Source organism: Streptopelia decaocto, assembly GCF_964273445.1.
Source record: "Streptopelia decaocto genome assembly, chromosome: 1".
NCBI classification, from domain to species: Eukaryota; Metazoa; Chordata; class Aves; order Columbiformes; family Columbidae; genus Streptopelia; species Streptopelia decaocto.
In genome coordinates, this window is record NC_138663.1 from 91,408,436 (window position 1) to 91,431,270 (window position 22,835).

At 40.1% G+C, this 22,835-nt stretch overlaps 1 protein-coding gene across 6 annotated transcripts in view; it reads right to left on the reverse strand.

The window, feature by feature from the left end:
• Window positions 1-22,835, reverse strand: part of PHLDB2 (pleckstrin homology like domain family B member 2) — a 71,370-nt gene that overhangs the window by 25,802 nt on the left and 22,733 nt on the right. For 4 of the 6 annotated variants that reach the window (XM_082047725.1, XM_082047723.1, XM_082047720.1 and 1 more), the window contains exons 4-10: window positions 21,023-21,406; window positions 18,488-18,631; window positions 17,487-17,624; window positions 6,673-6,801; window positions 2,308-2,463; window positions 1,434-1,544; window positions 192-281 (exon numbers count right to left, since the gene is read on the reverse strand). In XM_082047725.1, the coding sequence (XP_081903851.1) occupies window positions 192-281; window positions 1,434-1,544; window positions 2,308-2,463; window positions 6,673-6,801; window positions 17,487-17,624; window positions 18,488-18,631; window positions 21,023-21,406 (1,152 nt within the window). The remainder of the gene's footprint in view (window positions 1-191; window positions 282-1,433; window positions 1,545-2,307; window positions 2,464-6,672; window positions 6,802-17,486; window positions 17,625-18,487; window positions 18,632-21,022; window positions 21,407-22,835) is intronic. The other 2 variants (XM_082047724.1, XM_082047722.1) reach the window with 1 other exon arrangement.

The window sequence follows — 22,835 nt, forward strand, 5'->3', positions numbered from 1 at the left end:
GGGAAAATGTCAAGAGAAGCTATTTTTGCTCACCCATGCATTTGGACTTCCATGAATAACTTTACAAAGTAATTTCATCACATCTCAAAATGATTTGTATTAATAGGACTTCACTAAATACTATAGTGCTTTTGAATGAAGTGTTATTAGACGTTACTTATGGTCAAGTAAAAAGCAGTGAATCTCTTTACCTCTTTTAGACTATTGGGACTAACAGGAAATCCCTTTCCTCCAGAAAGTGTGGAATATTTCTTTTCCAGATTACAGAGATTCTCCTTTTCCTGTTAAAACCAGATAGTTTATGTTAAATACCAACAGCCACATACTGAAAATAAGTGCTAGCCATTTTCTTAAGTGTATAAAGTAACACGCTGGGATAGAAGGCCAGAAACTGCACAGTAGACCTTCAGCTTCGTCCACTTACAGCAGAATTGAACAAAAAATGGAGATACAGAATGAAAAATAGTGAAAGATTTTATTTAATAACCACAGACAAATCAAATAGGTCTTCCTCCAGCACTTTGAAAATGCTGATTCTCCTTAATGAACTAAACATTATTTCTCTCATGATTAAAAATACAGCATCATAGAATCATTTTGGTTGGAAGAGACCCTCAGGATTATCAAGTCCAGTCATAACCTAACTCTGGCACTAAACCATGTCCCTAAGAACCTCATCTGTATGTCTCTTAAACACCTCCAGAGATGGTGACTCCACCACTTCCCTGGGCAGCCTGTTCCAATGTCTGACAGACCTTTCCATTAAGAATTTTTTTCCTAATATCCAATCTAAACCTCCCCTGGTGCAACTTGAGGCCATTTCCTCTCATCCTATCACTTGTTACTTGGGAGAAGAGACCAACCCCCTCCATGCTACAACCTCCTTTCAGGTAGTTGTAGAGAGCGATAAGGTCTCCCCTCAGCCTCCTTTTCTCCAGGCTAAACAGCCCCAGTTCCTTCAGCTGCTTCTCATAAGACTTGTGCTCCAAAAAAGCAAAACATAAAATGGATGCAAAGTGTTCATGCCAGCTTCCAGTTAGCCAGATGTTAGCTGATGCAAAGTAGCTCATCTGGTGGCCTCGTTTGGGCTATTACAAGCCAAAAATCTAAGCTCTCTTTGTGCGGTTCCAGCAACCACACAGGGAGCACAGGCAGAAGCTTTAGCACCTGGGTGGGTTGAGACCTCTGGAAAGGAGGCACCTCCAAAACCCTGTCAATTATCAAATGTCACTGATGTTTTCTCCTACGAAATCTGCTGATTAATTACAAAATATTTTTTTAAAGGTTAATGGATACAAAAGATGACTGTCACATTATTACCTATTTGCTAGCTTCTGCACAACCGATGCTCTTCTCATGTTCTACGTTCTTTTATTCTATGAAATGCTCTTTTATTACACACTAAAAATATCTGAAACACAATAAATACTTACCCTTTGCAGCATCATTATTAAGTTGTTTTTCTCTTTCACAAAATGATCTTGTTCTCTTTGTGCTTGTTGGACAATATGATTGGCTTGTTTTTTGAGAGCAGATATCTTTTCCTAGTATAAAAAGAAAATAATCACAACTTAACATGTTTTATTTTCAAAGCACAAGACAACCTGCAGCAAGGATCCTATTCATGAGAGTTCACCCATCCATGTGAGTGAAGCAGTAGAAAATAAAGTATTTACAAAACAGCTTACTGCTCTGAAGGAGATAATTAAATAAGATTTAGACAGTAAAGAGACAATTTATTCAAGAAACAAAAGAAAAATTGCGTACATTCTTTGATAATATGGTGACTAGCATCCATATACTGAATAGAACTGGTTTAGAGATGCAATTTCAGATCTCTGAAAAACTGGTATTTAATTGGTTGAGATATGACCTTTATGAGTGATTATAAAAATTAAGGTATTTTCTTAAATTGGTGTTCTATTATTATTTTAACAAAATCATTGAACATCAAGATCAAACAGCAGCATGAAATAACTGTCGTTTTGTCCAGAGTGTGCAAATCTCATTTCTTAAAGAAATAAAAACAACACTTGGGTACTTTTTGTAGCAAATTAAAGGTTTTAATTTTCATATGCAAATATACAAACAGGGCATGGAACTTTATTGATTTATTTCCTTTTGGAGAAGAGCATGATTTGATCTGTGTGGGATGTTACTGGGCCATCACCTTTGCTATGCTGCAAAAGTTTTTTCAAAGAGGAGAGATTTACATTATTTCTTACAGACGGACAGGTTATAGATCCATTTCATCTCCTTTAAGCTCAACAATAAAGAACAAATGAATCAAGTTGTTTGTGCTTTTACCTTCCTACTGACAATGCTACGCTGATATTCAGCTACTTCACGCAGGAGCTGTTGTGTCAGATTTTCTTTCTCTTCATCTAACCTGCTTTCATGTTCAAGCTGCTGAAATTCCAGGTCTTCAAAGTGTTTGCTTTCTATGTCCAACAGATCAGCATCCTTAAGCAAAAGAAAGAAAGACAAATTAGTAATCACGCTTTCACTGACACCAGAGTAGATGTACTTAAAAAATCACAGTCTAAAATGCATTTACATATCTTGTACAACATGTTTAAACAGGAATTCAACACTTTTAATTAACTACTGTCATAATGAGAGAAAATATGGCTATTGTTTTTCGATGTGTCTTTCTCCATCACTCCTACTGTCCTCCCGCTGATAAAGACGAAGCACCATCACAGTGAGGGAGCTGCTTTGCAGAGTTCATATCAAGCTGGTGCCTCTTAAGATGACTCTGCTGTAGCCTTGCTGAGGCACCACCAAAGCCTGAACCCACCTGGTAAGGTCATCATGTGCCAAACTGGGACAGCACCTGCTTACCAACCCAAAAGGACAGGAAGTATCATCCCAGTAACACTAGAGAACTGCACACTGAATTAATCAATTTTGGGAATACACACTCAAACAAAGGAGTCTGAACCACAGTCAGAAATTCTCCGGGTCTAACCCAAGTACCAGCACTGATTTTATTAGCAGACATGCAGATGAGACAAAAGATATGTGAGGCTGTGTGCTATCAACACACTGCCATCACATCAGCTGTGATGTCCAACCATACCAGTTGCTCTGGATCTGACAATTGTTCCCTGTGGAAATATACAATTAAAGACTCTAGCCATCTACCCTAGGCAGTAAGTCTGCTACTTCAGAAAAGGTGTCAGCCCCCTTTTATGCATTCCCCTGGACCGAGGCCAGGTTTTGTCAGGAAAAGGAGGTTGAATGCTGAAGACCTGAGAAATAACAACACACCTGTCTTCCACTTATGGTTGTCAAGATAAAACTTAGGGTGCTTTTCAGCACAAGAATTGAATGCTAATCTTCCTCCCGCAATACCCATATATTTGTAACATGAATCCCTACTTACAAGTTCCAAACTTCTGAAGAAAGAGGTGTTTTTAATAATCACAATATTATTAAATGCTAAGGCTCTCTAAAATAGGCACATTGTACATAACTTGTCAAATAAGAAAACCTACATCCTGTAAGCAATTTATCATTTTAGAGAAATGCAGATTAAACTTATTAACTTTTTATTTTGACCTAAGGCAAAGGTTAGTGACTGAGACAAGCAGATAAGTCTCTATAAAGGCATTCAAAACCAGCTTCCAATGTGCTTCCAGGGAAAGACACAGGATGCAGAAACTGAAGAATCAAAGTTACTATACAAAACACCAACATCTTCCCATTATTCTCCAAAGATGTGCCTTTGACTTGTAGGAGATAATTAAGAGATCAAAAGCAAAGACGTGGGATAAAAATTACAAGAAAGAAGTTACCTACAACACAAAAATACTTCATTCAAACCAACTGGTCATCTTCAGCATTCAAAACAAACAAGTTTTGCATGGGCCATGGAAGTCAACATGTTCAGGCTATTTCATATCAAATTAATTGCTACTGAAGCAGAAGAAGAGACAAATTTCAGAGAAGGTAAATGATAGCCAAAAAGGCAAGTGATAGCCAGTTCGGCTCATGAAAAGCTATATTCTTTGTGAGATGCACAAGAATTTCACCACACTTGGTACCACTGTGTCCACTGGAGATAAAAAAACAAAAACACACCTATACCTAATTTGAAACCAAGTCCATTTTCAAATTAAAGCCCTCCACAGGGTGGGTGGTAGTAGCTCAGCTCTGGAGCGGCCGCAGGCACATGGCAGTGTGATCGGCAGCCAGGCAGGGCCATGGGGACCGAGGGGCTGGGCAGCCAACAGGAACAGGGCACAAGGGTAGGGGCACAAGGTCTGGCTCTGAGGGGTGCCCACCGAGTCTTCACCGTGCTACTCAGCAGCAGAAGAATAGTTGTTCTCACTATAGCCAACGGCTTCCTGAAGCAAGGAGCAAGTATACTCCCTCCCTTTTATTAAAAATCAATGGACATCAAAATGTTGTAATTTATAATAGATTAACAAACCATAGACACAATGATTCTTTATTGGATTTCCAAACCATAAATTTCTCCAACATCTCCATTACTTCTGTAATGGCACGGGAGAAAATTTGGTGGGAGAGAACATGGCCTTTACTTCAGGATGCAGTGGCAAGTCCATGGGTCCACACCATCTGCAAAAATTAGGAGAATTTTATCTGAAGAGTAAGGCATTTCCTAGCACTGGATAATGTCTCTTCAGCTCTCTGCAGGAATCCAGGCATCTTTATCATTCTCGTGCTATGCACATCTCTATAATAAACTCAGGCACATGAGACCAAACAAGCTTTGGTGCTTTCATACAAACAGTGAAGGATGAAGCGTGCTAATTAACTGTAAATAAGCCATTAGGGAGATCAATGTTTTCCCTCAATGCTTTCCACAAGCCCCCAGGTTTCACCCATCTCCGATGAAGTGTCCTCCCAGCCCAACAGAGATGGCGTTTATTCAATACAAACAGGAAGACACATCCAGAAGGTGCCAGCTGCCCACTGCCCACCCCAACCCAAACTCCAGACCCACCCCATGGGCAGTTGCCACAGTGAAAGCATCTGCCCGCTCCCCTTGGCACAAATTATGGAGTTACTGAAGCCCCAGAGACAAAGCAATAAGGGAACTCATCACCTTCACATCCACTGCATTGGCAGTAAAGTGGCACAACATAACCTGCTGCAAACTCAGATATTTAATCCTGGGCTGATTCGCAGGGAAGAAGAGATTTTCTATATTTTGGGTATGATACAGTAATTTTGTAACTTCTCTCTCACACTTGGTATCCAATTCAGAGATGCTGTGCACTAATTCAGTGATAACTTGTACTGCTTCAATCACAGCAGCCTCAGCTGACCTTCACCACACTGTGCCTGGAATAATGCAAGAGATCCAACTGTGCATTTAACTGCACCCCTACATTTCAAGTTTTGTCCCACCTTCAAATTCAAAATCATTATTAAGCCAACTGTAAAAAAAAAAAGAAAAAATAAAACAAAAACAAACACAAAAACAAACACAAAAAAACCCACACACAAACAAAAAACCCCAAACAAACAAACAAAAAAACAACAAACAAGATTTCTAGAAGCGTCTTGGTAGCCAATAGTGAAAAAGAAATTACTACCATCCCACAGCAACAAGACTACAGCTTCTCATGAATTTATACATTCAAGCACATGACTGCACAGGAAAGGCTTCCCTTCCTTTTAATATGTATGAGAGATTACATAATACTTTTTTTGGTCACTGCTCTTACAGACCTTACTCCTGATATAAAAACTCAAGCCAGGAGAAAAACAAAGAAAGAAAAATAAAAGAAAAAAATAAACAAACAAACAAACAAAAAACCAACCCACAAACACAAAACCAACTCGCAACCTAGTTTGACTTTCAGATGGCCTCTTGAGCTTGCCATACTGATGCTTCGAAAATTATTTTGCCCCCCCAGCTAAAGCTAGGTCTATGTGTTGTAGAACCCATATAACATTAATGAATAATAAATCTTCCCACACAAAACAACTGTACTTTCACAGACAATATTGTAGCTTTTCCAGTTGCAAATAAAACAAAATAAAATCAAGTTGCCATTAGACCTTATGCAAAGGTTATGATACCAATGTGGAACTTTAGAGAATGTAGGAAAAAACAAAGCTATTTTAGTAAGTGGTATAATGTTCAAAATGAATTTTGCAAAGGACAGTTCAGGCTAACATCTAAGTTATAACTTATTTTTTTCAGTGTATCCATGGCTTCACTGAGACAGCTGTTTACAGCACTGTAAAGGAGGGGGACACCACAACAGGATCAAACTATAGAGGCAGGAAAGTGCTGCTAAAATGGCTGATCCCACTGACCAAAGTTCAGTTCCTATCTTTGTTCACACAGGTAAGGAGCGATGATCCACCATCCATCTAAACATCACAACCACTTCCACACCATCTAGCAGGCCTAAGCGGCTAATTACAGGCAAGTGGCCCAACACTTTAAAAACATTCAACACAAAATTATTTCTAATCTGCCAAACTCTACTCGTTTGCCACTGCACACATCATCCATTACAAGCATTCCACAAAAAAACATAACCCTTGTGACTATTAGTAAGTATAAGTTGCAAACATGTTCAGACACTTTGTTGGATACTTGAAACAGAATATATTACACTTTACTCTTAAAAAAAAAAAAAAAATCAACAACAAAAAAGTGCAATCTTGAAACTTGCTACTGACCCTCTTCAGCTGCTGCTGTAATTGTTCCCTCATGGACTCAGGGCAATTATCAAGCTGCGTCTTCTGCTCGGAGTAAAGCTCCTGAAGCCTCTCTAGTTTTTCCCTCTCAGCATCAAGTTTTAATTTTTCCTGAAGCATGAACCAGAAAATAAAGAAAATTACCTTAAAACCCAAGCAGTTAGTGATTATGACAGTGCGTGGCAAAACCTTAACGAACAGTTGAAGCATGTCGGTGAAAGACAGAAACCTCTTGTTAGTTGAAATGCAATGGCGAGATGCAAAATGATCAAAACAAAACATTACTCATTTTAGTGCGGTGATTAATTCTCTCCCTCAACACTTTGTTTTGTACCCACACCTGGATGGTGCCATTAAACCCACTGCACAAACACTTGTCTCACATAATGAAAAGAATGAAAAAAACCTACCAAAACAAAGAGCAAATGGTAGCCATGTTAGTGAGGTAACTGATGAAGGAGAGATAAGAGAGTAGCTTTTAGAAAGGAAAATGGATGGAAAGTGACTGTAGTCTGGCTGTGAGGGGAAAAGAGATCATCCCAGAAGTAATTACTTGCCTATGTGCCTCTGTACAGGTAAGTACATTTAACAAGCAGTGAAAAATCAGAACAAGACAGAGCTTTATAAAGAAGTAACTCAGCCAGGAAATTCTGTTACAGCAGAAACACCAAGTGATTTAGCAAATTAATTCATTTGCTTCAGGATCCAGGAACTGTAACCTGTTCTGGAGGATCAAAAGGGGCTCCTTGACCTCCCTGCTCTCCTCCAACTAGTTCAGCTTTCCTCAAGGTCTACTGGAGCAGCAGTACTCCACACGCTGCTTCTCACCCTCAAAAGCCTTTAACCTTTAAACCTTTGTAATAGAATACTGCATGATTCACTGCTGTGAAGAACGGCTGTAGACCACTTAAAACTACCCTGTAAACTATTGCTTATCTATGGACTGAAGTCTGGGAATGAATAAATCAGAGTGTGAAGAATTTTTTCAATGCCTTTTACTTGCATCTACACTGGCCAACAAAGCAGATGCATTTTCTTCAACTGAGCAGTTAATAATTGGGAAAAAAAAAAAATGCTTGACAGGCCAGGCATAAATAATCAAGTGAGTCCCTGAAGCCCAGTGTTCTGCTACCTTCTGCAGTCACACGGATATAGTTCCTTTTTCTTACTGCTTGTTCTATAGTTATGCATCTCCTCTCAGATGGTCTCTGACTCCCTTAACACTCAAAAATTATCAGTGTCAGCCCCAAAAATTCAGCTTCTTTCGGGTGCTCCAAGAACGGCTCGATTCTGCCACGGTATCCACTCATTTGTCCTCTCTGCAGTCCCACTTATTATGTAATTTTAAAATCAAATGCATGGCTCAGCAAGTGCTGTTTGATGGGACACTCTGCAGCACCCTGATGGCACCTGCCATAGAGAAGACACTTACGTTAGGATACAGGACTTGCCATTTCAAATTGTGGGATGGTCTTTCCCCAAAACCTTCTCTTTGCTGTTCCTGACGAGGTTCTCAAACCCGCACACATGGCAGAGGCAAAGTAACAAACACATATTAGCTGCCTGCTTTCTTTATGGTTTTATCTCTACACCTGAGTGGGATCAAGGGGCTGGGATTTCATTTTCTGAGTGTTTAAAAACAACAGGAAGCACTGTCATTCAAGGCCAATATCAACCAAATTCCCAGCTCTGTTATTTTCATTTACACATGCAGCTTCTCAACTCATATAATCAGATGAACAAAATGCTGAACACAAGAGTATTTTATTTTTTTAAGCTTGTAAATATGAGCAACTGAGCCAGCATATTCAATTACCTGGACTTCCTGTACTAGCCTCTGCATTACAACAACAGCAGCAGCAGGGCTCAGAAATACGAAGGATGTAGCATGTGCAAGCTGCACAATGAGGGAGAATCATTGAATCTTTTAGGTTGGAAAAGACCTTTAACATCGAGTCCAACTATAAACCTAACATTGCCAAGTCCACCACTACACCATGTTCCTAAGTGCCATATCAACATGTCTTTTAAATACCTCCAGGGATGGTGACCTCACACGTTCTCTCGGCAGCCTGTTCCAGAGCTCGACAACCCTCTAATTGGAGACATTTTTCCTAATATCCAATCTAAACCTCCCCTGGAACAACTTGAGGCCGTTTCCTCTCATCCTATTGCTATCTGGGAGAAGAGACCAACACCCTCCATGCTACAACCTCCTTTCAGGTAGTTGCAGACAGCAATAAGGTCTCCCCTCAGCCTCCTTTTCTCCAGGCTGAACAGCCCCGGTTCCCTCAGACAGTCATCATAAGACTTGTGCTCCAGACCCCTCACCAGCTCTGTTGCTTTTTGCTGGACATTCTCCAGCACCTCAATGTCTGTCTTGTAGTGAGACACGTGCAATTCTTGAGAGGCTACCTCTAGATCTCTGTCCCCAAGGAACCCTGTTTGCCAAGTCATCCTTACTTCCAACACAAAAGGAAATCTATGAATAAACTGATAGCTCACCTTCTCATAAACCTTGGTGTCCATTTAATATTCATCCTATGGTCTGCCACATTGTCCTTTTCTGCCCACCAAGCAATCTAAAGCAGCAAGGACGTTTCTGTCATTAGCTGCAGTATTTTCCCTCTGAAGCTATTAATAGTTCTCTAAATGTCAACACACTGCAACAAGCACGCTCATTCATTAACAAGCAAGTTGAATCTCGAGTGTGAGGAGACATCATCAGCAAGTATAAAACTCCCTGAGAATCCTGCCAGAGAGAACTGCTACTTCCCTCAAGAAATGAGAAATGTATTCCTCTGAGATTGAAAGTGATACTCATCTGGTCTATTTATAGCATAGGAAGTGCTAACATCCCACCAAACTGGCTCCCTTCAAAATGTGCAGTCTTAACAGGAAATACCACTTTCAGCAATGAGAGGCGTTAGATGTTTTGCAGCTGTGGAGTTAAGTTTGCTGACATCTCTAAGCTTGCATTGGTAAAGTCGATTTAATTCACAAAAGTAATTTAGAGAAATATAAGAATGACCAGAATTTTTTCATACAGTCTCTTCTATAAATGGACCAAGGCAAGTTCTTTTAGAAGGGAAAGATTAATAACTTTGCAAGCTCAGTGCAAGACACTGCTGAGCCAGGCCTGCGGCTGAGTCTGCGAGCTGTTTGCTCAAGAGCAGCCCATAGCAGAGCTGTGAAAAGAACCCCTGAGCTCCAGCTGCTCATCCTCATCTCAACCGTGTGAGCTTGTACTTGTTAAACATTTATCTGCAGACAACCGCTTCCCAGCCCCAGCGCTGAATCCAGAGTCGTGTTAACTGTAGTCTGGCTGAATTCTTAACATGCTGTTTCCAGAGAAAAGCAATACAGCTCAATAAAGCATAACATCTGGTCTAAGCCTACTGCCCAGCTTGCCCTGTGGTCTGCCTCTAGACAGATGTTAAATGAACCCAGGGTCAGCTAGGATACAGAGCAGGACTGACTTGGTTTTTGATAATGCTGGGGCACAGCTTGGATCAGTTTTGGAGGATATCTGAATATCATGAAGGATGGCAGTAGCAAGAATTGACATGCGACACTGTCCCATGAGAGCACAGGATGCCAGCAGAGCATGTGTGGTATGAACACAGACCACAAGTGATCAACATGGGTCACAAAAGTAAATCAACCTTTAGATCTGGTAGAATTGATTTTAGGGCAAAGAGAGATATATATCCAACACATCACATAGATGATGAGGACACAGAGGACAGAAAAGGACTGTATTAAAGATAATCATAGCCCTTAGAAGAATGGCAACAACAGGAAGAAAGAGACTGATTGCTTCAGTGTTGTCTCCTGTGGTTAAGGATGCCCTATGCCTGATCAATACTGCTACTTAAAACCCTGGCAGCTCCACACACCCCTTCTGCAGAGAAATCATCCTACTTTTCAATTTGTCACTCATCGCATTCTGCTACTGGAGGCAGGCAGGCTAAAATTGCACAGCGGCATGTGTCTGTATGTGTATGTGCCTTCTGAACCAACCTTCCTGCATAAACTGGGAGACTCTGCAGAAATGAGTCAGAGCAAATGCAGATGAAACAGAGAAAGGTTCTCAAAAATCCAGATACAAATTGGAAAAAAAATAAAGCAAGAAACCTACTACTTTTACCAAGTCACTGTGAAATGGATGGCATGGCTAGGTGAATTGGGCTCACTCTACAACCTTCCAACTCTCCCCAAGCTCCCCTCACCCAAAAATAAAAACAAAAAGCAATGTATGTGTTGTTTTCATAAAGAAAAGTAAACTGCAAAGAAACCTATAGGTAATAAATTAAGAAAGAAAAAAGAAAATACTGAATGCCTTCCGATCCAACAGGCTCTTATACTTTAGATGTTCCAGTCTGAAATATTCCAGGATCTTCCTCAGTCAAGCTCACCTACAACTCAGCATGTTATAAGGTAGCAGCATTTCATTACCCACACCAGGCTTCATACAGACACACCCTGTCTCTCAGTATGGAATAGTCTCACAACTCTCACAGGTGGGAGAAGCACCTGCAGTTCTTTGTTCTGAAAAGCTCCTCCATCTCACCTTCATGCCTTTACCTCTAGCCAAACCTCCTCCTCTTACACTCCAAAAGAACATCCCTCCCCTTCTCCAAAATAGTCTACTGCAAAAATTTGAAGGGAAGGAGAAAGAGCAGACTACAGAAATTATTCCTTTCTACCTGGAAATGGTGTGATGCTACAGAGTTTGTCCATTCAGCAAAATGTTACGGAGAATAAGTGGAAGAGCAAGAAAATCTGACTTGAACAGCTCACTGATGGAGTTGGCCTAACCCTTGCTGTGAACTTGTAAGCAAACAGTCTAGTCCCTAACAGAAAGCAGACTAGGAAATGTTATCTGCTCTTCAGTGTTTACTTGCTGAAAGGGGCAAATGGTACATTTAGGGAAAGTGTTAAACCTGGGGTCTACCAACTCTTCCAACACTCCTGCAAATAGAAAAAGCATTTCCAACGCTACAGTTGACAGAAATCAGACCACATACAACTGTGATGAAATGGAACAGATCCTCCTGTGCACAAAGTGTACCTGCTCCTCTTCCATATTTTTCAGACTACTCTTTCCTTCATTCGTTGATCTCTTGCAGGACAGAAGCATAAAACTCATCACAATTCAGTTTTTTGTCACTAAATCCATGGGTGTTTCAAGAAAGAAGCCATTAACAGGAAAAAAAAAGTATGCCAGGCATACGAAAAGGAGTGTAATATGATAGAAAAAGGTATTTCACAATAGTTGTTTTTATTGTATGAGTGACAACTAATTTGCTATATAATAGACTCTATACAGTGATGGCATCCGTATGAGATCTCAACAGTTTTATTTCACATGCATGTATAAAGCTAATATTAAAAAGCACTTTAAACCAGAGTAAGCAATCCCTCTGCAGTGAGTAAAAAAAAGTTTAGAATACTTGCATACATTAACTTGCTTGTAAGACAATTCAATTTTTTTTTAATTTCTAAGCTCATTCTCTAACCATTGCAATGTGTTTCCTCATGAACAGATAGGGAGGCAAAAAAACCACCCTGATTTTATAGCACTGTTCCTTCATGCATGTAGAAGAGGAGGAAATAACCATCCAAACCAGAAGAAGAAAAAAAATATGTATAGTCTTCAACATCTAGATGATGATTTTCCTTAGTGGCACAAACCATTCTGCTATCTCCCTCACAACTGTTTTAAAAGAAAGCTTCTGAATTCAAATTTTTCTCCCCTTCATAATCATATTTTTCCTCATCGGTGTTATCTCTATAGGATATCCTTATGTGGATATATCCAGTGGATGCAAGTATTCTTTAAAATACCTAATCTTGTGTATCACATGTTAAGGAGGATAATAATGTTTTAGACACAGTAACTCATCCATTCAAAACACCTGCTTACATCTTGCTGACCTGGAGTCTGACCAGGGAAGATTTAAAAGGCTATGCTATGGGGCATAAGCTTGTCAGATTCATCAGGATAAACAACAGCAGGAATTTTAAATCCAGGAGAGAAAGGATCGGGCAGAGACCACCAGTATATTTAACTTTGATTACTGGTGTCCCCGTTCATATGACTCATCAAACAGCTGCTCTTTCCTTGACTCAATTCTTGCAAGTCTTTGCAGTACTAACTCAGCAAAGAGCCTGAGCTTCAAATGTTTTTGTGTATCTGGGATATTCTGTTAATGACTGAAAAATACAAAATATATGGACAAAATTAAATGTATTCCAAAAAAAAAGATGAGTTCTCTGCTGCCAGCTCCTCCTGATTCCTACTCTTGAAGATGGATGGGAAACCCAGGTTGAGAAGTCCCAGAGTATGTATTTCCACCATGACAAAGGCCAATTTCCACCAAGCAAAGGTCCTCCAGAAGAAAAAAGAATAACCTCCCCCTTTGAAAAAGCAGTCTAAACTTTTGCATCAGTAATTGTTTTTAAGCTCTCTGCCAAAACACCCATTTAGCTAAGATTACCTCCCACAGCACTCCTGCTGAATTCATTACTCATTTTCAGTTATTCCTATTTATTCATGTTCGATTATCCTTTCTTTTTTTTTCCCCAGATGTGTTGCTGCTTTCAGCCTCATGCTTTAACTTGGACACATCAGAGATGGTAAATCACTAAGCATCCTTCTCCACATATGCTGGACCGCATGTTGTAAAACTTCACAGACTAAGGAAGCATTATAGGAAGAAAAATTACTTTGCAAATCTGGATTACATCCAATCGGCTAAATACGATTTTATCCTAATTGCTTATGGACAAATGACAATCCTGAACCAAGTCTCGTGAGTGAAGGGTCGTCGGGAGGAAGTCATAGTTGTAAATAGCTCTGTGGACCTGAGATGCTACTCCACTTGAAACAACAGCATCTTTACTGTACACCTACAGCACAGTAACATGAACGACTGCTGCTGTAATAACTTGGAGCTGGGCTGGATGGTGGGGAAAAGGGAATTTGGCTCCTGCTTGCTTGTTTCTGGGTAGTGCCCTGCTTGCCTCTCACCAGAACAGGCTGTACACAAAGTAATGTTGTCAACATCTGTAGAAAAGCTCTTTCGTGGAAAACTCCAAGCTACATTTCTCAAATTGTGTTACTAGTAACTTACCAGGGCTGCCTCTGCATAACTGAACCTTGCAACTCATAGCTTAAATGCTGCTATTCAAATACATAGTTGGCCACCTTTTTTGTGGATAAAACCAAACATGTAGTGCATGGTAGCTAAAAAAAACCCAGAAAGAATGAGACAATTTTAAGCTGTACTCAAGAAGCACGACCCTGGAGGCAAAGAAGACCTTCCTCCGCACACTAACATGATTTCCAGCACAGCTGAAAGCACAGGCCATGCCAAACAGCTCTGGAAATCACCACCCCAGCCAGGACAACCAAGTCCTGTCAGCACTTGTACCTGGCAGAGATGCACCACACCCAGAACTAGGCCCAGTCCTGCTACGATGCTGAAAGTCTCTGTCATCTTCTTTTCCAAATGGCAATGCCTCACAGCTCTCATTTCCAAAACCTAAGTAAATCATCACTAATTGCTTAATTCCATACAATTTGTGTGGTGGCATACTCATAAAAGCAAGGGAAAATGCTTTCAACTCATCACAGGGCGTGGGCTACATTATCTTTCCCACCAATTAATTTGTTCTTCCTCACCATTAGTGCTGCCACATGTTCATACAGGGCTGAGCATAGGACTTGAACAAGATGAGAATGCAAAGTACCATGTCACACATAACGTGCCCCTCAAATTCCATCCCTGATTTACAAGCAAGGTGTTGAAACTGAACTCACAAATCTCCTGCCTTCAAGTGTGTTTTCCAGTTGATTCTCTTGCCTTTCAAGGGCTAGACGCTGTGGTTTTAAGACTGTGCAAAAGCTGGCAAAAATTGGTGTCCTCATCTAAATGAATTGTGCATTAAAAAAAATTTAATGAAAAAAAAAATCAAAGAATCAGGTTGGAAGTAGTAAAAGAGCTTCCACCTAGAGTCTATTTCAAGTACATAACATGGCCTAATAACTAGATTGTAGTTTATGACCTCTCTTTTCAAGAATTTCACAAGCTTTTCAAACAGGTGCATGGGTAAGGATGAAACACAGCCAGGCAGGGGTTTCCTGTCCAACAGGTGCCGAGATCAGTGGCAAATTCCGGGAGATGCTCAAGTCACTCCAGAGACAAGTGCCATCATGTACGGCACTAACGCCTCAGCATCGCCTTGTGAGTGAAATTAACCTCCCTTCTCACCTCCGGACAACACCATGCAGTGCATTCAGGTGTCACTGCCGTATCCTGACAGAAATGTGACCACTGTGCAAGCGATGCGACCCGACAGCTACCTTCCAGGAAGCATCACCAAAACCGAAACCACCAGTATCACTAGGGGTGAAATATTCAGGCAGCTAGAAGAAACTGTGACCACAGTGTGGACACTGGGACACTTGTTCTTGCAAGAAACACCACAAAAAGTCCCATCAACAGGGTAGAGACTATCGGCCAAAACCTGAGCCTTAATTCTGTTGAAGAGGTCATAAGCTCCAAACTATTTCAGCAACAAGGGCCACTTTTCCCCAAGCACCCCTTTTCTGGTCCTGTACAAGTACAGAGACAAGATGTTGCCTATCTTGGATCAGATCTGCAGGCCTGCAACCTTAAACATACAGACACACAAATCAAGCTTTAAAAAAAACACTGTTGTTTCAAGTCAGACAGAAGTTTCATTTGTTGACATGATGAGCACCACCTGTTTTGCTGGCTGACACTACTTTCTCCAGAACGCTTCAGCTGTCACTTTATATTTTGCCTGTTTGCAGAAGAGAAGCTTGTCTCCCATTTCTTTTTTAAACTTTCACTTTTAGACAATGCTTTCAGACATCTTCCAGAACGAAACCTGTGGGGTCCCCAAGAGTTTATTTCTACAAAGATAATTTCAGTAAAGCCATAGCTTTAAGTCTAGAGCACGCACTCACAGATGGATTTTTTTTGTTTGTTAAAAAAAAATAACAAACCACAAAAGACAAGTAAAATATTGTAACTGATCTGACTAGTGCTGTTCTTCACACTGAAAAAGTGTATTTAAAAGGCAGGTTCACTCAAAACAAAAGTGCTTTTTCTAGGCTCTTTTCCATGTTCTAGTTCAACCGAAAATTTAAACTAGACCTGACATTTTAATTTTCTGACTGCTACACACTAACGTTCCATCATATCACTGCAAGGAAATCTAAACAAAATACTGGTTTTAGAATAATTTGCATTAGTTTCATGGAACTTTGAGGCTGCTAGAGAACAAATACAAAAGGCAAAAGCTCTCTTGAATTTCTGGATATGTTACTCGTTACCATGTACCAAACAAAATTTCTAGCAGCATCCTTTTGGAAGGTATCTGCTTGCACCACCCTATCTGCTCTTACCCACTTTAAACGCATCTTTATACTACAAAGCAGGTACGAAACACATTTCATGGACAACTCAAAACGTGATCACAGGCAACACTGAAAGCTGAAGGATCATGGAAGGATACACAAGAACCAGGAAAAGCACAGGCAGGAAAGTCCACGGAAGTTCATGCAGAAACTGGATGTGCGCTACCACTTCTCAGGAGAGAGAGGTGGGAGCACCATCCTCCTCCCCAGCCACAGGCTGGGTGGGCACGGCCGCAAAAGAGCATTTAGGTTCATGACAGGGTAGGGAGAAATTGAAGGTAAGGAGCTCAGAATAAAACAATGCAAGCTTGTAAGGCATTAATTAAATGGGAACTGTGAAAGAGCTAAAAATGTACAGCTTGTCTAAGCAAAAGCAAACAATGCAGTTGACTTCCAGATATTTCTGGAAAGCTTAAAAAAAAAAAAAAAAGAAGAGGCGGAGAGACTAGCTAGAGTATTTTCACAAGTGACAGGTTTAAATTATAAGGTAGAGGATAAAATTTAAAAAGGAAATATTACTGGCTGAAAGCCCTGGAAAAACTTCCTGACCTTGAGTTATTCTTGGTGATGGCTCATCCCCTGTGGAGAAGGGAACTGCCCGTCTCAGACACCAGCAGAGAGGCTGCTGTGGGGAACCAGAGCTCCCCTTTTGCATGGTGACAGCTTCATCTTGCAGGCCCTTTCCATTTCTCTACTTAAAATCTTACTATAGTGCTATCCTGTTTTGCAAATATATGGTTATATATATTTACTGCATATTTGAGAGCAATTAAGTATCTGTCTTTATCGGAGAACTAATTAATTCATTGGACTTAATCACAGAGAGACTGTTCTGCAGTACTAAAATTGCCAGCCACCAAAAAAATAAACCAACATAATTGCCTTAAAATTATATACTTGACAGATGTCTCATATATAATTCTATACAATAATAAAGCCATCTTCTGAAACCAGAGCTGCTTTTGTTTTTTTTCAATTCAAAACATATCACCTGCAATGGAAGGTAGTGGAACAGTTCAATTAATACTGTTCTTTTTAAACAACAGATAATCCAAGTCCAAGCCCTGTATGGATTTTTCATTATTCAAAAATATCTTCACAGTAGGTCAGGTCTTTTTACTTAAGTGTACTATATTTTGCTCGTCAAGCATACCTTGGGAAACAAGACTGTTACAGGGAGATGATGGTGAGACAACTAGTTTTTTTTCTTCGATATTTATCATGTAAATTTAGTTAAAGATAGTACTTCATAAAATAAACTCCATCAACATGTTAATCAAAGAAATGTATTTTGAAGATGAAAGGGAACAGAGCACACAGCTAGCTTAAATAACTCAATTACCTTTGTCTTTTCACCAATAACATTTCTCTCCAGCTCAGCTATTTTTCTGTTTAGATGATCCAATATTTCCTTCTCTTTCAGCAGCTCTGTTGTTTCAGATTTCTGTTCCCCATCCAAAAGGGCACATTCCATATCCAACTAGGAACACAAAACATCTTTCAGAAGCAGTCCAGATTAAGAAGAAATCTTGATACACATTATTTTCTGGGGGAAAGGGAGTGAGTTGGTGATTTTTCACAAGAGAGAAACATTTTAAAAAGAGGAGGAAAAAAAAAAGTTTACTGCCACAAAAGTTAAAAAGAGATCACAAATTGGAGAAAAAGTAAAACCGCAACATAAAATACTGCAAAACAAAACAAAGTCCAAACCAACTTTAGTTTGAAGATTCTTTTTCCCAAAACTTTTTGCTTTTCTATCTCTTCTCTGTGCTTCCCCTTGCTATGATACTGTACCGACTCCCTGTGTGCCGGCTCCATAGGAAACCCTTCTGGAACAGCTGTTTCTTTCCTGTCGCTGATAATTGGAGTAAGCACAACCCAAATGCCTGGCCAGCTTAGCCTGCAACTGTGAGATTCCAGAAGCCAAGAGGGTGCCAGCATACTCCTGCCACTGTAAAGCCAAGGAGGTTTGAAAGGAAGTTGTCTCACTTCCTTTATCTTTAAACCGTTACAGGAGATACCACTATAAAACTCCCCAGTGACACAAGGTATTTAGATCAATTGAGCGACCACTAAACAAGCAAGATTGTTCTAATTCCACTTAGGAGTATAACGGTTACAGCTGGGAAAGGCTAATCTGAGTATCACATCCATCTCCCAGCTGGGGAAAAATAATCTTCATAGTAGGGGACTGCCAGGTCCGTGACTCTGTGCCTAATCCTGGTGAAAAAGCAGAGAATATGAAGGCTACATACATCCACAAGTTCCCTAAGCACTTGCTGAGCCCATCAGACTTACGCTATGTAGCAAGCAAGACATTTAAAACCAAAACATATTTCATACCTCTCTGGAGGATTCATCCATCTGGTCATTTAAATCTTTGATCTTCTGCTCAAGTTCTTCCAAGTTATTTAGTATTACTATGCGCTCCTCCTCCAGTCGAACAAGCTCCTGCCCTCTTTGCTCATCACTTGTGCATTCTGGTATCTGCAGTTGCACATTACAAGAGGTTCATTAGAAAAAAAGAGTTAAACTCTGTCTTTCCTTTCCCCTTTCATATCTTGCTCATTTTAGACAAGTATGGTACTGCTAGTTTTGACTCCATTACATACTCCATGTCCACTATATTGCTATTTCTATATTTAGAAGGTGTACAAGAGAAATAAACATGATACTTTACTTCCAGGCATTGGAAGTAAATACTATACTTACCAGTAAATACTATTCATTCTACAGGAATTATTAAAACCTAATCTCTGCGAATACTTTACATACTGTGCTATTTAAGTTGTAAAAAATCTATTTTTCCCTTATAAAAATAACACATATAGGTGAAGACACTTTTTAAGTAAATTTCAGCTGTTCATATAATAAAAGTCAGGAGGTAGAGCATTTTTGTAACCAGCCATTAAAGTGGGCAGCTTCCGTAACACAGAGACAAAAGTTGGTTCTGTCTCCCCAGTTAGCACTGAGGAAGCAATAGCCTTAACGTTGCTATTTTCATTGCCATTTACTTATTAGATGACTGTGCCAAGAATTAAATGACATTATTAAGAAAATACCTCTGATCTTATACCAGCAAAAGCTAGATCAAAGAGTATTGAGTTTCCAATGTATTCTTCATGCTTGTCTGACCTCAGGGGCTTGTGATCCAATCACTCTGGTGAGGCTGCTCGCTCATTGTCCCCAGTCAGAATTAGAAGTGAGCTGTGCACATGGTGTCGCATTAACCACTGGACCACACAGCCTTGCTCAAAAGAAACTCAGCTCAGCTACTGAGCGGCTATTCTGAGAGCAGGCGTTTTATCCTGAACAAATCTGATCTCGATATTTTAAAACAATGAGCTGTGTCTCATAAACACAGTTGCTTTTCATTGTTTTTCCTAAGGGCTAGGCAGAACGCCCTTTACAATGAATGAATGAATGGTATTCCTCGATTAGCTTTAGTAATCCCAGCAGGAAAGCCTCTTTTTGTCCGGTGTCCTGTTTGGATAATGCTGACATAGCATCTTCGATTTCCACTTCCTAATAAGGATTTAAAATAGGATCTCTTATTTACACGAAGAAACAAACGAGAAAGAAATGCAAGAGCTCAGCAACTTGTACGTGAAATGTCTTACTACCTTTTCAACATGGAAACACCAAAAGCATCAGCAGACAGATTTCCAGAGAGATACCCCTTTAAAAGATAAAATGTTTAAAAGATGCGCAGATGAGGTTCTTAGGGACATGGCTTTGAGGTGGATTTAGCAGTGCCAGGTTAATGGTTGGACTCTAGGATCTTAAAGGTCTTTTCCAACCTAAACAATTCTATGAATCTATCACACACACCTCTCTCTTCTACACATACTTATATCTTTATAGTCAATAGAAGTGTGCAAGTTAAGCAGAGGCTAAATACAATTCATATTAGGCGTACAACTTGCTGAAGCTCATACCGTGTGTAGATAACACAAAAAAGGAGAGAGACAAAGAATATTTGAAGGTGCAAATTCATTTAACAGAATCCTGCTTTTATGGCTTTGCTTGGTCTTATTATGAATATAGTTTTTTAACACACTGCCTGTCACCAGGATTTGCTGGGTGGGCACATCAGAGCCGAGGCACTGACCCAAGATGACGAAAGGTCCTTGTCCCAGCCCAGAGGAGGCTGCTGCTGCCCCAGCTGAGCGATATTGTAAGGAATGCTGTTAGCTCGTTTTTTAAAGTGCAGTTTCCCTTCAGTAACGAAACAGCAATTTGAAGTACACAGGAAACAAGCTGCAGCTTATGAAACGGGGGAGTTGGGTCAGAGCAGCAAAAGGCTGGCAGCCACCACGCAGCCCATGAGAGGTGACAGCTTATCTCACAAGTGGCTCAGGTCCAGCCCCAAGAAAGGGAACAGGACAGTAAATTTGGCTCAGGCAACTCCTCTTCACCTCCCGTGCAACTGTTCTGGTTTGCTCATGAGAAAACATCCTCCTCTTACAGAAGACAGGAGCCTCAGGCTGGGAGAAGATGGCACAGCTTCCCTTCCCTCCTACATCCCAGCAAGGTTCCTGAAACCTTCCTCATTTAACCTTCCTTGTTATAGTAGCTATGATTGTTGAAGTAAATCCTTCTCACTCCAAAAAATCCTAAAAATCTTCCTGAACTGTGCATATCTCTGAGAGAAAAAAAAAAAAAAAGGCAAACAAAAAACCCCAACAACTTCCAGTACCAATAGCTTCCATAGAAGATGTAATAATTGTTTGCTGGCTGCTAACTTGTATGAACTCTGAGATTAATTCTCACACCTAAACCATCCTAACTGCAGTCCCTATCAGGACAGCTGACTCCTAGAGGAGGATTTCGAGCAGTTGAACCTGGATGATGCTCTTCCCTCCTACAGAACGTTACCTTTGGTGTGATGCTTAGGTAGGATGATTCGGTGGCATCTTTCAGGAAGCCAGGAGCAGCGAAAGGTGGAGGCTTTGCACCTTCGCCGAAATGCTCGTCAACTCTCAGAGCCCGGGAGGGGAGGAAAGCACCAGTGCCACGGCTGTGGCTGCTCAGCTCCGAGAAATCCGAATCACTTGCAGATGACTTCAAGGGGCTTCTGAACCTCGTTTCCAGATTCATCTGGGAGTCTTCGAACACTGAATCCTCATCGGAGAGCTGAAGTTTTTCGAGTTCTTTGTTAATTTTTTGAACATCAGCAACCGTTGTAGTTGCAGCGGGGTCGCTGTCAGATTTGGAGTACTCTGCGCACAGATTGAGGATTGTCTCCAGCCGCTGTCGCTCCTAGTTTGAAAAAAAGATAACAGTACTAAACATCACATGTGACCTAAAGTAAAGGTGAAGTTCAAAAAAGTTTGCTGTTTTTACAGGGAGTTTTTTTTGTTGGTGGTAGTTTTGGTTTTTGTTTGTTTGTTTTTTAGCGTGAAGGACTGAAATCCTCCAGTTCTACATACACCTCTAGCGCTTAGAGATAGTAAACAGAGACACATAAATTACAGTGCAAGATGAAATATCAAAAGTAATACGGAAGAACTTAAAAAATTAAAAGTACATTTCACAGAAATGAATAGCTACTTAAATAAGATGCCCTAACACTTATTTATCTTTCCAATACAGAAAATTTTAATATTGATTATTCAGTTTGTTGTAACCATACCTCCTTTGTATGTATACAGGTCCAGTGAGCTCACTGTATGAATCACTAATTGTTCCACTTCATACTTAATGCTATATTCCTACCAAGCTGCAAAATATCACAGATTCTAATTTCTGACTTTTTTTGATATTTTGTTAATTTTTATTCTTTTTTTTATTATTATGGGGGATGGGGGTGGAGAATTAGTCCACATTTTGAAACACACAGTTTTAGGAGCATTAACAGAAAAATGAGGTATCACATCTAAAATAAACAGATGTCAAAATAAATAAAAGTGAGAGAAATCTTTATTTACCAGTTAATTCAAATTCCCTTATGGATTCATACTAACATTTCAGACTTGCGAATCTGAATGGCTGTGCCAGTTTTACCTGCCATGCTCCAAGTTGCTATAAACATTTAATTCCTGAAGAATTTCTAGATCTTTATGATACTTTATAAAAAGTATCAGAAAGCTACATTTGTTTTATTTTACTATATGCATGGCTTCCTGTAACTTTTATTTCAGAGGAAACTTCTTTCATTTTTAAGAGGTCATGCTTTTATGTAATTTCATGTTTCTTTTGCTAAAGAAGAAAAACAATGTGAATAAAAAATTGCTTACCATAAGCCTATTCAAAATTCTGCTGGAAAAAAAAGACCACTGTGAGAGTTCCATGCTTGGCATTAATACCGGCACTAATGATCTCATTTCTGATTTCTAGGAAATCCTTCTTATTTTTAGTAGCATTGAAAAAGCAAGCCAAAAAACCCCAAATCCTCAGCCTCCTTCCCCAGGAGCCACTGCAGGCATATGCACTTTCCAAGTTCTACCTGGCATTACATTCGCAAACAGGACTTGCAAAGCAGCTATTCCTGACAGTCCCAACACTCCCCATGCCCAGCAGCAAGTGATACCAAGGCTCAGGCAAAGCAGCTCAGGCAATGCATTGCCTGCCCTCTCCCTGCAGAAAGCCGCTGGAGTTTTATGAAAATTTAACACTGGTTTACAAGCACTCAGCCTTTACACAGCTACCAAGAGATTACCCGGTTCTATGCACTACACGTTCACATCAC